A 17074-nucleotide genomic window follows, 5' to 3' on the forward strand; every position below is an offset into this window, starting at 1 on the left:
TGAATAGCTAGTATTTTTATTCGCTCATTTTCTTTGTTCTTTCTTCGGAGGTGGAAGAAAATAGTTGATACCTCTTTTTTTTTTTTTTGCGCTTTTTATAGTTTCTTATTTGAAAAGCTAACGACAAAGGTTACGATCATCACCATCATCTGGGGCATTTTCCGGAATTTTCTTTATTCATCTTCTTCTCCAGTTTATCAAACCCTTTTGCATTCCGTTCGTTTGGTTCTCCGCGGTAGGGATTATTTGCATCTGGAACAGGCGTTTATAGGAGTTTCTTCTTCTCTGTCTTTTCCTTTGTTATACAACTTTTTTTTTTGTCATTTTTCTTTTATTTTGAGATATCCCATACTGTTTTGGATGATCTCGTTTGTGTGGTATGTACATATGATGCACCTCTGTGTTTTGGGGCAGAAGGTCTGAGAGAGGTCTTTTGTTTGAAATTAAAATTTAGGAGTGGAATCAGAAAAAATACCATTTTTCCATTTCATCGAGTTGCCTTAGGTACATTATCGTTGGCGGGGTGGTTGATTAGTAGAATCCAGAAGTAGAAATTATCCATATGTTCCTAAATTCTCATCCTTGTGAACAAGAAATTGAGAGGACTTTCGCCGTCCGTCCCCGACGGCCAACACAGTTTCAATCTGAACCAATCTCACTCAGCTTAGATCTCAAATCCCCATTTGACCAATACTTCTTGGTTAGTTATAAACCCAAGTTGGTATTTTTTTTTTTTTTTAAAAAAAAAAAGGAAGGAAACTGTCTCCAAGCCCTTATGCGAAGAGGTATCCGGGCAAGGCAGTTTCCCAGATGGCTGAAATGCATAAGCCTCCGGACGAGTCCTAGTTTTCCGTTAGGTTTTCCGTTTTCCGTTATGCAAGGATCTGTAATCTTGAAGCTAGGTGGTTTTTGGGGTTTCCGTGCACTACGGGTTGCTACATTGGGATAGATACTTCTTTGGGAACCGGAAGGATTTCTTTTTTTTGAGGAGTGGACATATGCATTTGCATATGTGTTAGCCACGGCTGAGAAAAGGTGGGATCTTTGTGGCGGACATAGCCTCGAAACTATTTGACATCACGATCATTCGAATTGGTTTCTCAGGCACGGACTTACTGTGGAGTTGGGTCTATGGCAGTTAATTACATCAAGTTCGTCGAGCGCGAAAAACGTCGGACGTGGCACAGGTCCAGCACTTATATATCACACCAGCACGATACCATCTAAGTCAAATTAATCCAAAAACCCCCGCGGGCCCACTTAAACCTCACGTGAGAAGAGCTACAGTTTTTTGGGGGAACGCCTTGGTAGTGGAGACGGTCCGATCCGAACATTGGCGTGCCTCGCAAGAGCCGTGGCATAAGCTAATATCCTCCCGTTCTAGCTCTTCGAACCGATGGCACACGGATTATATTATAAAACCGGCTTTTAGGAAATACAATCGTACAATATAAGTATATTATATAGACCACAATACCCTAGGTTTTTGAACCTAAATCTACCTATAATCGAAAAACCCTCGATTAAACCCACCATACTCGACCAAATAAAATATTCCATATTCATTTCTAATAACCGCCATCCGCACCAGCTCTCTGGAACAAGACCAATCCATCCTCTCGTCAAATAGCCACTCGCATCACCTTACTGCCGGAAAACAAAACCGGACTCCACTCCACTTTGCCGCATATTCCGAAAACCTTCCCATATTAAACCTCCTCTTTGCATCACCCCCTCTCAACTCGGATATCACGGCTACAGAAACCAAAGACGGGTTTACGCCGTTACATAAAGCTGTCGAAAAGGGTTGGATAGATAGTATAAAATTATTATTGGAACGCGGAGCCGAGATTGAAGCTAAGACGAAGAAATCGGGGTCTACGCCGTTGATTTTGGCGGTTAGGTTTGGACATTTGGATGCTGTGAGGGTGCTACTCGATTCTAAGGCGAAGCTAAAATGTCATAATTATAACGGAATGAGCCCGGTGCTCATGGCAGCCGAGAGGGGACATTTCGATATCCTAAAACTACCATGGGATCGACTAGGACCCAACGGAGTCGAAGAGATCAAAGACGACAGAAATAGCGTTGGAAAGACGGCATTATTCTTGGCACTAAAGGGCGGCCATACGGATATAGCAAAATTTCTGATCGAAAAAAAAAGTCGACGTCTGTATCACCGGTGACGACGGATGGAGGCCCATCCACGCCGCAGTACACTACGGAAACGGCGAGGAAGGACTAGAGGTTCTAAGATTATTACTCAAGGAAGGACCACACTTGGATACAAAGATCGTGAAAACGGGGTATACGCCGCTATATACGGCGGTAAGGTTTGGGAAAGAGGAGGAAGAAGTTGAGGAGATAGTTGAGCTATTGATGAGGGAGGGAGTGAGCGGATTTGGGGCTAGAGATTGTTTTGGGATGGGAATTAGAAGAAGCAGAGGGATGGAAGACTTTGGAGGCGCGAGCGGAGTTTTATCGATCAGTTGGCTTTTTTGCATTTAATATTTGTAACAGTAACGGTGTTTGGGGTTCTTTATTCTCGGGTGGTCTATGGTTAACTAGTGCGATTAGAATGTCCTTGGAAGATGGATAATTGGTGTCTTTGGTGGTTCGAGTTGAACTTATCATGAGTACAAGTAGTGCCCTATGATAGCTAGTTTATCGAGTAATTCGAATACTTTGATATCTCTGTTATACATTATGATACGGGAATGGACGTCAATATACCTACATGAAATCAATGTTACTGCCCGATCATGATCCCAATTTTAACAGGTATACAAAGTGTTAATGTGGAATGCCGTCATGTATCAAACTAGTTTATGCCTTCCAACCTCCGAATTTTATCTTGCAGGCCACTAACAGAAAACCCGAATTTGATAAACTATCGGGCGCTAGTCTAGACACGTTGTCTAATCAGGCGCGTGACCAACCTCTGGGAACGAGGCCGGCTAATCAGGCGCCCACAAATGCGAAACATGCAAAAGCGTTGCACGATGTTGGATTTTGGAAGCAATTAATTAAATCATCGTGAAACGGAATTTCAAATTGCCGTGAGCTTTATTTAGCTGGGTGACGTTGACATCCGAATCCGCTAGCGATATTTGACTTTTTTTTTTTTGCAGTTCCGCAATTTCGGGCTGTTAAAAGGTAAGCCGATACAGCAGGCGCCCAATCATCCGGTTTCTAATGCCTTTAAAGGGAATCTTGACAAGCCGCACCCGATTGGACCCGATGTTGGCGCGGACCAAGCCGTCTTCAGCCCCGCGATGGACATCACGGGAGATGAGGGGCAATCTTAAGTAAGGGTCACGAGCGCAGGACGGCAGGCCCGTACGAGCTGCGGCATTCGCATCGCAAGCTTGATCGCAAGTTTCCAAGCTTCTCGTACCTAAAGTGCAAGGGGGGTGGAGGGTGCGATTCCGATGCGACGGAAATGAGAAAGCTGAAAGAGCTGATTGGGCTGGTCATCAGCTTAATGATTTAAGGTTGCTGGCATCCCCAGGTCTTGATCTAGATGTCGCAGCTGTTCCCTTTTTTTTCTCTATCGCTCGATAAATATTTTTTCCTTTCATATCTTTGTTCCTTTTTTTTTTTTTTTTGTTAATTCTTCTTCCATCTCATTTCCTACAAGCTATCTTGTCGTTAAAGATAGAGACTGGTAGATAAATTGTGGTTTCGTTTCATTGTATTATATTTATATTCCCTCCTTTCTTTCCTTCTGCATTTGTTAATTGCCTATCTCGCTCCCTGTCCGACTGGCCCGTCTGCGACTCACCAAATCTGTTATCCTCCGAGGGATAGACACATAGTAACATACCCTCCGGAATTGCGACATTTGTTCCAGTCCGGATTGGGCGCCTTCTGACCGTACCGGCGCCGCGACGGTGGTATCGAGAGACCGTTGTTGTTGTACATATTTTTCCTTCTCTGGCTTCTGGCTTCTGCTTCTCGTAAATACTTTAAAATCTCCCCTTCGACACTCTCTCCTCTGTTTCTTTTTAGTTTTCTCTCTCTTTCCCTTTCTCTTCTTTTCCGCAATGCGGCCTTTCATTCCAATTTTCCCTCTGAACCCTATTTATCGTAGTGTGTTCTTACGTCAGTCGCCATCTCCAATCGTAGCAAACGCTGCCGCGGCAAACCTCGCTAGACAGTCCGCTGCATCTGCTGCAACAAACAATATCCCAACCTTTGGAAGAAACGTTGGAATCTCCGTCTTTCAGGCTGCTCAAATGGCTACTCAGATTCGACCTGCCAGGCGGGTTGCGAACCAGAATCAGGATGTATGTGGTTGTTTCATTTATTTCACTTCCCCCCCTCGAACTTCCAGGATCGAGTGTTTGTGAAACCTCAACTCCGAGTCCAGTCCATTGGCGGTGTTTGCGGGGTTCAGCCGGTCTCGAGTGTCTTGCTAATTTTTGAGTCTCGCGCAGGTCTGGACAATTGTCAACGAAGCTGCAAAGACCAGCAAGGTCTCTCCCGTCATCAATCTTGGGTAAATACATTCTTCGATAACATTCCCCGAAATCGCTCCATTAATTCCTCGCCTCAGACAAGGATTTTTCGGCTATAACCCACCAAAATTTGTGCTCGATGCTGCGAAAGAAGCTTTGAACCGCGTCGATTGCAACCAATACTCCCCCACTAAAGGCCGTCCTCGTCTGAAGAAAGCTCTCGCGGATGCCTACTCTCCGTATTTTGGTCGTGAACTCGATCCTGAGACTGAGATTACCATAACTACGGGTGCAAATGAGGGCATGTTGTCTGCTTTCATGGCCTTTGTGGAACATGGGGATGAGGTTATTGTTTTCGAGCCGTATTTCGATCAGTACATCTCAAATATCGAGATGGCTGGCGGGAGGGTCGTTTATGTGAACTTGATTCCACCGGCAAGAGGGCATATTGAGACTACGCCCAGTAGCGAATGGGCTGTAAACTTTGATATGCTCAAGGAAAAGATTTCTCCGAGGACTAGGATGTTGGTGAGTCTATATTCCGTTATACTGCGTGTAAGTTTTGGGGATTCTCAACTAATTGGTGAATCCCATAGGTTTTGAACACGCCGTACGTATGGCTATATAGCATGATTTGAAAGGGAAAACGACTAATTGAAACAAAACAGGCATAATCCCATCGGCAAGATCTTTTCCCGCGAAGAACTCCAGCAAATCGGTGACCTTTGCGTGGAAAACAATGTCATAATCCTCTCCGATGAAGTCTACGACCGGTTATACTACACTCCATTCACTAGAATCGCTACCCTAAGCCCAGAGATTGATAACCTGACTTTGACTGTTGGATCTGCTGGTAAATGCTTTTACGCAACTGGATGGCGCGTAGGCTGGCTGATCGGTCGTCCTCACCTTATCCAATACGTATCTGCTGCTCACACCCGAATCTGTTACTCCACTGTCTCACCTCTTCAGGAAGCCGTCGCTATTGGTCTCGAGCAAGCTGAAAAGCAAGGGTTTTGGGAAGAATCCAAACGCGAGATGAAGGCAAAACAAGTTCGGTTCAATGCTATCTGGGATGAACTAGGGCTTCCGTATACCGATCCGGAGGGCGGCTACTTCGTTCTGGTTAACATGGCTAAGGTTAAGATTCCCGAGGATTACCCATTCCCCGACTTTGTTCAATCCCGGCCTCGTGATTTCAAGTAAGCCCATTCATTCTCGTACCCCATGTAGAGCATATTTTGACCCAGATATCATTCATAGGCTCTCATGGTTCCTGATCAAAGAACTCGGTGTTGCTGCAATTCCACCGACAGAGTTCGTTCAGCCTGGATCAGTAATGGAGAAACTCACGGAGAACTACCTACGCTTCGCGGTTTGCAAAGACGACGATGTCCTAGATGCCGCAAAGGAGAGACTTAGAGGGCTGAAACAGTATATGTCCGAGTAAACCAACTCGGACATCGTTCTATCCCTACCCTCTCGAAAATCACTATTTGGAACGATCTCAGAAACCGATTGTGCAATCTCAAAATTTACTTCGCATATTTTTTACTATGCGAACCGGTCCTCTAGCAGGACCGGTTCTCAAGGTATCATCTTGATACCACCCTTCACCCTTTGGAACTCCTTTATTTTCCACTCCATAGGGTCTTTTAAACCTCTGTCGAGGTTTTCTATTCGCTTTTATACCATGTACAGCTTCCCTTCGTGCTCACGCACACCCCCCCAAAAAAAACCCCCCACATTGCCTCGCGGCACAACTCTCCTTATTGTATCCACCTCTACCCTCTTTCACCGTATTGTCATTTCTTTCCCTACTTTCACCCATCACCTCATCCACTACATACATTACACATCTCCCACTTTTTTATGACGCTACGAAAAAAAAACTACTTAGACATGATACCTGACTTCCCCTTCGGTGGGGAAGAGCTTCTTTTTATTAGGGAAAAAAAAAAGGAGCGAAGGAGAGAATATAAGATGTGGTGGTGAGATACCACTACTTTCTTCAACCGATATATATCGATACTCTTTATCCTTTTGTGGTTGTGACTTGGTCGTAGATTGTACGGGTTTCAAAGGCTGGCTGTCAATACCGCAAGTCAACGGCATTCAATCCTGAGAAATATATAATGTTCCGCTTGATGAAATAGTCTGATTACGAGGGAATAGTATTCGTGATCCAGTCTCGTAACCTTCTTGTGTTGTGAATTGAAACATCACACGGTCTCCGAAATCGAATCACAACCTGATCCTGATGCCTAGTAGCTAGCTGTGCCCACTAGTCCAAGATATATGTGTGTGAGGAGAACAACATGATCTCCAAATGGTGACCGACCATTATTCAGTCACAATCTTTGTGGATAGCTAGCTGGATGCCAAAGCAACAGCCAACCGAGTGGGATTTTAAATTTGATTTTCGTATACCCGTATACATGTATTGCAGCAGCTATAGTTTAATATATAATACTTCAGCATGGTTTTGGTGAAATTAAATGTGACAGAGCTACCAACTTGTCACGCTCAAATGTTAAATACGTTGAATTTATAGACGCCATCCAATCAATATTACAGATTGACATATCAGCAACATGCACAATAATATCCCTCTTTAACGTTATAACCTCGTGAATGAATTAATATAGAGGGAACAATGCATACCTCGTTGGTTAGGCGGATACGAAACAGTCAGTTCTTAGTAATGATTGATCGACTCACGTAAGCCGAGCGTTAGTTTGATTTTAATGAACTCAAAGACTTCAGTCCCACGATCTTCACCGTACAGACTGACATATAGGTATATAATAGAGCCCGAAAAGGAAGATCATAAGTTATGCGCGGGGCATTATGGAGTATTGATTGTAGAGGTTAGTCCGAAAACGGTCTTTAAATTCGTATCTATAGGTCTACGGGGCATCATCTATGCATATAGATTTCCCCTGTAGTACCGCTCCACACGCCGAATCACTCATTAATGCATTATAATATCTTACTGCCACAGAGAAATAAAATTTGGTATCCACTACTAATACTAACGACAATTTTCAGGTGGCAACTTTGCGGGGCGAACGAAAATTGTTATCTACCCGGCGCCTCGACCTGCTTGCTCTAAATACGAAATCCAACCATCTTCAATAACGAGATCTCTAAATCATTAATAGTAATATTCAGCGCCTAAACCGAAAAAAGAGCCCTCGTAAGCTTGTTCTCAAAAGAAGAATGGTTAGTTAAAGGGGAAAGGAAAACAAAAATTCTTTTAAGAGTGGAGAGTGATATAATATATATAACACAACATCACTATAACCATAAAACCCACGGCCGGTCAACTTAAGGGGCCCCGCCGCAGCCGGCTAGAAGCTCTTGGAACAACAAAAATTGCGTTGCTCACCGTTGGAAAATCGCGAAACGAAACACTCTAAGAAAACGGGACTGCGGCGCATTTTTTTTTCTTTCGTTGATTCAGGGACGATTATCTACCACGTTTTCTTAGGCTTTTTGTCTAATCTGGGGCATTGAAGCAGGGGAAACGTGATCGGAAAGCCGGGTAGTAGATATAGTTATCGTATTCCGAAACATATCCGGGCTGCTGCTATGGTGTGAATGCCGCACCCGTCAAATCTTATTGATGTGTGCGCCCACCCGCTGAGATGATGAAGTTTAGTGATTTGCTATATAATATTTGATACGGGGTACTTCATCCCGTTCTTCACGGTTACAATTGCATCTCTAGACGAACATTAAGAGTCTTCATGTTCACATGCGTAGCGCTGGTTCGTCTCCAGAAAAACACGGCCGGCCATATTAACCATACCAATGGAAAAGCAAGCGCCCGTTTTGCCCAGAATGGTACCTTCACCGAAGCCTCTTTCAGGGAAGTTCCTTGCTCCTTTTCCAAATACTTTCATAAGATCTTGTTAGATATTGCAATTGCAGGCTTAACAGGTATTGTTTTTCAGGTTTTGTAAGACGCTGACGTCTGCATGCATCTTTGGTAATACTACCTATAGGACTCCTCCACTTTTTGTTTTCGAATCCTTTGGATATCTATTTGGTAAAACTTGTGGATATTGAAGATTTCTGATCGACTCACTAATTCGTCCAGTTCAGCCACCTGTAGGATAGCGGTGGACCTAGTATCAAAATCCCAGATCGAGGCGTTCAACGTGGGGTATCCTCATTCCTCAAGACAGCTAGCGTTCGCCACTAGCACAAACCCACCAATATAAATCCAATCTACCTGGTTCACGCTATTCCAGCAACATCATTGAATTTGTGGAAGAGGACTAGCCAGTGGTCGCTCACCTGCGACTTAGCACTAGAAGAAACTTTGCTTCAAGCAGGCAAGAGAACATTCGAACTCGGGGGGAACGACTTAAATTCGAAAGGAGGAACCGAGACGGCAACCCGTAAACGGGGCAAAGGGAAGTTATCAGCTTTGAGGAACTCTGGAGGAAAGAAACCTGGAACTCTCGCGGGATGCTATTGTTCCGGGGTATAACATCCCCTGACTATAAGTTTTTCCTAGGTTTGCATTGGCTCGCTTGAAAGGCAAGCACTCAACTGAGCGACAAGAAATAGATTTCAAAGCTTTACAGATCGAATAATACGTAAGAACAAGTTCCGGAAGAAAAAAAAGAGGGGTTTCAAAGGAGAAAACACCTCCGATTTCCTCGAGGTGGCGTGCGCCCAACTGATAGGGAAGAGATCACAGGCTTCAAAGTTCGTCTTCTTGGCGTTGGAGTGGATGCTGTATCAGATCCGGCCGTTTTTGATGTTCAGGGCCAAAGCTCAGGCTAGTCAACGGTGAAAGTGGGTCCCCAACGTCGATTGACAGGCGGGAAACAACTGCACTTCATAGGATACCCGGCAGCGGTTAACGTAACACTGCAGGAATACCAGTCAGCAAAACCTAGAGAATTTGATAAAGCCGGGGTATCGATGCAAATACGTACCACCTCCAAAGACGGTTGATGATATCGATGGCCAACTTCTGGGGACAAGGCTGCAGGTAGAAAGACTATTCATTCCCAAGTTTGAAGCGCCCTGGGCCGTGTCAACGAGGCATATTATAGCTGTTATGGGCATATGAAATGCAGGACTTGTCACAATTGTTTCTGCGATTCCCGATCGCTGGTTTAAATAATTCCGCCGTCCGGTTTCGCTACAAGCGTTATTTACTGGGCCTTAAGCGTAGATAGTAGATATGGAGCTTGGGGTCTTTGCAGATGTAGTTATGCAAATTTATCGCGACATTTCGATATAAAATTACCAACACTTCGTTGATTAACGGATCGATATCTTTGAAAATCGTCCGTGAATAGAAGAGGTAGCCAACAGCAGGCACATGTACATGCGGAAGCTACATGTAAAGTCGCATCTGTAACCACCGCATGTGGCCTGGCTTGGGAGCTAGCAAATCGTCCAATCGAACTTACAGAAAAACCATTCTGAGAGGAAGATCTTTGTCATGAATCCGCGAAAAGGTTTCTAACAGTTGTACTCCTGAAAATGAGCTGCCCTTTCGATGCAAGTTGCTCCTGCTGAAGCCGGCGCCTTGCGAAGCTTGGAGTCCTAAATTTACGAATCGCTCGACAACCCTTGCCTCGTCGACCCATACACTTTGCAAACTCTGGCGCTCGCTCAAAGTGTCGGTCCCGAAAACCGGCAATTAGCTTTTTAGCTAGTATTTTCATGCTACCACGAGACCCTGAAATCCACAAGAATGGTCTTACGAGTTTCTAGGGCATCGATTGCCGAATATACGAGGCGCGAAGCTCCGTTGGAAAGCCAGAGCGATACTAGTGGAATTGAGGAAGGTGTCGTTTAGAGAAATATAACCAAGAACGACAATGGCAACACAAGACGTCGATTTCTCACGACTCGCAGGCCTGTCTCTTTTGCAGGGTCATGTCTGCTGGTTGGCTTTTCTACCATGTCTACCGTACTAGCAAACCCCTCGCAAAGCTGTGCAATATGCTCGGAAAATAACTCGTCCCGCGAGTCCAGGCCTGTCGTGAACCCCCCCCAAAAGCTTTACACCCATGCCGAAGTTAGAATCCCTCTCAGTAATCCGCGGAAGGAACCCGAACCTATATACTTGCCGGGGAATAATGATTAATTGAGCTTAGCAAAGTCTTATCTTAACAAACTTCAAGGCTCCGATATCATGGTGTAGCTACCAAAGCTGCAGGTACAAGGGCCTAACCTAGACAAAAAGATAGTCTCATGAACATGGAGCGGTATCGTTCAAACCGCAAGAGACGAAGTGAGCTCTAGCGCCTTATCCTCTTGATATTCCATTCTACTCATCGGTTCAATTGACCAAGGCAGACGCTTTTCATTTACATTAAATACTGGGCCGGCTAGTCGGACCCCATGTTGGAGGATCATATGTCCTAGCTAGGTTATGATGCATCTACAGTCAATCAAATTCCCCACGATTCGGGTCGACTCTGTCACAGTGGGGTTTTAAAACCATCTCACGGAACAAAATGGCCAATAGGTTGTCTCAACCGTCGAAAGATATGTAAAACCTTTTTTCCTGCTTATGTTGAACCCATTCGTACGGTTAAACCGGCAGAATAATTCCGCTTCCCCTTCAAGTATCCCCTTGTACGAATGACACAGTAGGCGGGGTAACAAAGGGCTAAAAAAAAAGACAAAGAGCTGACGATTGCGATGAGCAAAAAGCTGAGGACGGATTGTCCCCACTTCTCTGTCCCCCCCAATTTTTATCTTCGCTCTCTTTATTTTTTTCGCGCAAAACTCAGAGGGAGGGATATTGGTTTGGGAATATAGGGTTACGTACCAAGCGTTGTGATAGCGGGAATTTCTAGGAGGATGTACCCGATTGTATGGTGTTGGGCGTGCCGCTTTACTCAAAAGTATAACCTGATACAGTACCAATTTTCGCAATTGAAGGCCCAGTGATACTTATGACCAAGCCTAATATAGACGCCGGAGGCAAGGAGGCGAGGTGCATGAGCATTATATTAAACGTTGGAGTTATGCAGAAGCGACAAAGCGACGTGTTTCAAGATCTTACAAGAGAAGCCCGACTGAACGGTTGCGAGGTGTAAGGTACAAATCTGGAAGGCAATAACGTATTTTTATTTTTTTATTATTATTGTTTAATCTGAAGATTTTTTGTGATTGGGCTAGAGTACTTAGAAGTGATAGTGCTACAGTAATAATAACAAGGAAAGAGACACTTCGTGAGAAAAGTATGGCCAACTTATATGGCAATTTTAAATATACAGTAAGGAGGAGAAAAGTATAATCGGAAAAGGGGACTCAGACAAGAAGAGAAATATGGCAGAAGTCGCTGAGAGAGCAAATAAAACAAGAGCGGTCTAAAGGAGTGGACGTTTCCTCGTCGAGAAGACACAATTAATAAAACAAAAAAGACTCGAGACCATAAACGCCAAAGCTAGAGTCCTCGGAAAGGAACGGGAAAGAATAACAAAGCTAAGAAAAGGAGCGAAGGCGTTATATACTTGGCTTTACTCCCATGAAGCAGAAAGAGAAATCAATAGAAAAGAGAGAAAATGATCAGTTGCGCCGTTCGGTTTTCGGAAGAACACCTGGAGAGAATTATTAAATAGAAAGACAATAGTCGTCATCATAAGTCGCATGATGCGGGAAAAAAGTTATTGTAATACAAGTGTAAATATCGTGTAATAATAAGGGAAATGAATGTGAATATTTGGCGTGTAGAATCATTATGATCGGGCTTCAGTAAACATCCTGATGAAAATGTATGTTAGGGTCGTGTCCAAAAATAATGATAGAAGGATTGGTTGGTGGCACTCACTTTCCATACTCCTGCTCAACATCAGCAAGCAGAGCATACACTTTAATCGATTGTGTCCGTTCAAGTAGACTGTCTCGATTTTCAGGAGTGGAGGGAGGGGTGTCGGATCTCGCCGCCTCTGGGGCTGGGCCAACACTAAGAGCAGCCGCCACATGTTCCAATAGTTTCCTATGAACCTGGGCCCTTCGGGTTTCAGCTCTTTCCATTTTGGATTCCCAGTCATCGATAGAACTATCGAGGTCCGCCAAAGCCTCTTGCTGCTTGAGCAATGTCTCCCTGGAAAAGCTTCCGGATCGGTCAGAGCGCAAATGCTGAAGCATCTTCATGTGAAGAGCCTTCTTTCCGGATCGCAGAGACTGATGTGTTCTTCGGAGATATTCACATCGTTCCTCAAGCGATGCGAGTTCGGCTGTAAGAGTATCAACTTCTGCAGGTGAAAGAACTGCGAACTTCTCGCAAGTCTTACGAGCTGCGGTTTGAAGAGAAGCGATCACAGGAGGTTGAAGTGTCTTGACAACGTCAACAGGACGCATACCCCTTGGCATCGTCCGGTTCGCTGTGCTTCTCCGCTTGCTGGCAGTAGGGGTTGATGCAACAGGCTTTGCCTTTTGCTGTTCTCGTGGCTCCTGGGCAGAGGTCTGTCTCTTATGTGCTTGAGTATTTGTTCGAGAGGGTCTCTCAGCGGCAGATTCTGAGCCACCACGAACTCTTTGGGTCACGGTCCTAGCAATGCTAAGTGGAGCAGGATCCTTTGGCGGGACAGTAGGTGGTAAGTCATTTCTAGGTGACCGAATGGTCTGAAGAGTTGTGGTCGGTAAATTTGGTGAACGGGCAGGGATGGCAGCCGCAGGTGGAAACTTTGGTGTTTGCACAGATTTAGGGGTCTCAGCAAGTTTAAGAGTAGACTCTGAGCGCTTATGAAGTAGAACCTTTGGCTTATCAGTCTCCTTAGCTGTAGAAGCCGAGCGCTTATGCTCTCTCCTCTCGGAAGTTTTGAACATTGTGTCGCCAAAGGGAGGAGCCGAGAAGGCTGACGCTGGAAGACTGGCCTGTCTATCATGCGTTGGAGGACGTCCCGGTATTGTTGCTAGATAGATGTAAGCAGTAGCCCACGATATATGACTCCGAACAACTTACGAGAATCCATAGGTATATCTTGCTCAACTGCGAGTGGAGCACCCGTCTTGATCTCGGGCATACTACCCTTGCGACGCATAAATGTCTCCTTTGCCTTCATTCTAGCACCAGCTAGATAGGAGCCCTTGGAAATTGTGTGAGCTTTTGTAATATTTGGGCTGAGGGGACGGCCGTTTTTTGAGAGGATTGGTGCGTCGGCACCTGCTGGCAGAGGTGGCAAAGACATCGTTGGCGGCGGTGTCAAGTTTTGGGCAGCTCTTGTTGGTGAGTTTTGTCGGCTGTTGGAGTTCGACCGTTGCGGGCCTGGAGAAGCGGACCTAGACTCTATCCTTGCAAAAGTTGGCAGTGGAGGAACGATGCTCTATTCATATATTTGAAATATGGTAAGTCGCTGGGATCTTAAACGATATAAAACATCCAATACAAGCAAACAATGTAAAGCATGTGTATTCTTTATATCCGGGACTGAAGCATAATCCCAAGCGGCGTCATCCAACTGTAAATTCAGTTCAATCATGCATTTATTCCTACTTACTATTCTATTATTATCTGAGGGCTCTTCTTCGATCATGGGAGTCTTTGGAGTGGGAGGCGCAGGGCTAACTTTTTGCTCTTGTGCCTGTCTCTGTTTATCCTCCTGCGACGTATTGTTTGTAGTAGCATGTGATTCCGCTTGCCTCGAGGGTGCACGAGGAGGGAACAAGGTTAAAGCCATGGCGGCTGAAGTTGAATCTGGTGATGTTGATGTTGGTGTTGCAGCTGTTGCGAAACGTCAAATTGTGTTGAAATTGTGGTCCTTGTCGGTAGGCCTGCCTAAAAGTTTCGCCTCTTCGACTTGATTCCGGATATACCCCAGACTTATCTCCAATGTTGGAAAATAAAGAAACAAAAAGATGTAACGAAGAAACGGTAAGGATTCCAGTGCTCCTATATTCGTGTCCTAACGGCTATGCAAAAGACTCGTCGATTAACTGTATGGAACTAGCACAGTTGAGTCCTTCACGGAAGGATTGATTGTTTTTAGTCGTTAAACCGTCCACCGGTGCTATTCAAGCGTGTTTGCAAAGGCAAATGAGAAGTCGAAACAAACTGTCACCTCGCAATTCGTGGGGAGGGAGTAGTGGATATATGTCCGCTCAGATTATAGTACGATGGCTATGGGTGCTACTACTTTTCCCCTTCCCACGTTTTGATACTGGCCTGGCCCTCCTCAGCAAGCCGACCTTCTGCAGGCCATATCGAGTAAGGAACCAGAAAAATAAAAAGGGAACGAAAAAGCAATGTCTCCTATGGCTGGGGCTGTCAACATGCAGGACAGGCCAGAGGCGTTCTTCCTAGGGCCTCGTGTCAGGAGCAGCTTTTGTTCCGGGAGAGTCAAGGTCGTCTGGAGTTGAAGCTAAGCGGACAAACGGGACAATGCTCTTCTACCACTACTCATAGGTTGTGTATTTTTCCTTTTTGCTAGTTCCAAAAAAGCAAATTTCGGTGACCGTTTGGGTGGCTCCTCACTGCCTGCTGTTCTGGGAGAAGGGGTTTCAAGATGGGCAGACGCACGGTTGAGACGTGTGAAGGCCAGGTGTGGGAGCAGGGAGCTAGGGTCAATGGTTAATCTACGACACCATGAAGATTAAGGACAAGAACGATATCCAGGCCCAGAGCAGCGCAAGATGCTGCATTATTACTCCATCCAAACTCCCCTCAATATTACTGAGGGTCGAATTTATGAAAAATAAAAATAAATAAAAATATGGTTACTCCGGCTCTGGACCGAGTACCTTCTCTATGAAAAATTCTCGGGTTATGAGCATGGACCGAGAAGTTCCCGTTTCCTTCCGTGGTCTTACAAGAGACTTAACTTGAAGATCAATTGGGCAAAGGTGCATGCTCTGCCTCGTTTAGTAAGTTTGGCCGCCACTATGCAAACCTGCAGCTAACAGGCTTGAAACAATCCAGGAGGTGGTCTACCAGAAAAATTGGAGGTTTTGGCTCACTACACTTTGTATTATCTTTCCTTCAACCGATGCTTAGATTGGTGCGAGCTGCCTGCTACGTACGAGACTGAGCAGGCTCATACAGCATAACAGCAGGATGCTGAGACTGGTGATCTCTTATTTCTTTCGGAGCAACTGTAGACGAGATTTGAGACTCATCGTGGATAGCATGTCTGCTAGCTGTCCCGAATCCTTGAAACAATGTTTCCTCGCCTCAATGACAGACAGTCGATAGATTGATAACATTCGAAAGAATTGTTTGCAATAAAATCCTGGCTTTCACAGGCGCTTAAGCAGGAACCAACGGACAGATACGACCGTAAAAGCCACATCATATTGAGTCGACTGTCGCATACCTGAAGATGGTAATTAGCCTTCAACCTCAACTTGTTCGCCTTTCGCCTTTGCTTCTACCGAATTCGTTAATTTGGCGTTGTGCAGATAACCGTCAATGAAGGAGAGACAAGCACAAATACTCCACATCGATACTCCAAAAATAATCAGGTACAGTAAGTTCGAAACATTGAATGTATCGATCGGTATTTGGTTCAGTGGTTAATCGAACTTCATGCACTATCCAATTTATCGCTTTCTACAAATATGAACATGCCTTCTCGGATAGGTACCCACATAGCCGGTGAGAACCGTCAACCTTCTAATCTGTAAGAAGATGTGAATGACTTACATATGACGCATTTAATATTAGAACAAATGGTCATCATCGGGTGATACTAGTTAGACACTTGGTTGTATTATTACTAAAGATCTCTTCGAATAATATAATAATAAGGGCCAGTGTTGACTTAGAACTGAAATGCGACATGCTCAAGAGGACTAAAAGCCCTCCGATAAATCGAGGGCGTTTAAGAGCTAAATCTGGCAATGTTCCACATTCAGAATCGCTCCCGTGAGCTCTGAAAATCATTTCTGTTTTCACCTGACCAGACTTCCCCAGATAACTTTTAAAATTGCTGGACTGGACGAGGGGCCCTGTGATGACAGAGCTACCAATTGTTAACAAGTTGTTGATGGTGATCCAATTGTCCCGGACTATCAAAAATGGCTTTGTCATTAACTTTTTCAAAAGTTCGTATCTTGAGCGCGGAACACTCTGCTACTGCAGATATGGGAAGCAAATCCGATATTCCGGACCAGCTGAGCGGGCTGTGCTAAACCGCACCAAAAGTTGCAACAATTGGTTACGGTCGTAGAAAACTCTGGCTTGGGGCGAAGGCAGCACCTAGGAGTTTTTTTTTTTCGTTTCGTTTCGGTTTGAGCATCTGACTTCCTGCTTGATGCATGCTAAAGGCGGGCGCAATTAACGAGACCCCAGTTTGCAGACCCGGCCTTTGAGGTCACTGGGAATATCGTGGTAGAACCGGCCTCGCTTCCACTAGCCATCAACAACACCGATGAATTGGAAGGTAGATTAAAAACGTGAAGTTGATATTTAGGCCGAACGGCACAATAGAATCGACAAGGTTTAAAACTAGGGTAGCAGTAATTTATTTGAGGATGAAACACGAATAAAATTTTTGATGATGAATGTATGGGGGCATTTTTACTAAACGTATCTTCATGAATTCGTTAAGTGTAGAGTGGGGTTTAACGTTTATGATACATACCATGCATGTCGACACATGCAACTCAAATGACTAGTACTAGTGACA

The 17074-nt window shown here is 44.8% G+C and overlaps 2 protein-coding genes across 2 annotated transcripts; one reads left to right on the plus strand and one right to left on the minus strand.

Moving 5' to 3' along the window:
* Window positions 1-4046: 4046 nt before the first annotated feature.
* Window positions 4047-5910, plus strand: DFL_006775 (uncharacterized protein; the record flags this gene model as incomplete). The annotated part of the gene is made up of 6 exons (XM_067636257.1): window positions 4047-4289; window positions 4440-4501; window positions 4559-4988; window positions 5057-5070; window positions 5129-5662; window positions 5724-5910. The coding sequence occupies 6 exons, from the start codon at window positions 4047-4049 to the stop codon at window positions 5908-5910; spliced, it is 1470 nt and encodes a 489-aa protein (XP_067487893.1).
* Window positions 5911-12184: 6274 nt separating this feature from the next.
* DFL_006776 (uncharacterized protein) lies at window positions 12185-14128 on the minus strand (the record flags this gene model as incomplete). The annotated part of the gene is made up of 4 exons (XM_067636258.1): window positions 12185-12209; window positions 12277-13363; window positions 13414-13774; window positions 13949-14128. 4 exons carry the CDS (start codon window positions 14126-14128, stop codon window positions 12185-12187), a joined length of 1653 nt encoding a protein of 550 aa, XP_067487894.1.
* Between the last annotated feature and the right edge of the window lie 2946 nt (window positions 14129-17074).

The sequence above is a fragment of the Arthrobotrys flagrans genome (genome assembly GCF_004000055.1).
Source record: "Arthrobotrys flagrans strain CBS H-5679 chromosome Unknown unitig_8, whole genome shotgun sequence".
Taxonomy (NCBI): domain Eukaryota; kingdom Fungi; phylum Ascomycota; class Orbiliomycetes; order Orbiliales; family Orbiliaceae; genus Arthrobotrys; species Arthrobotrys flagrans.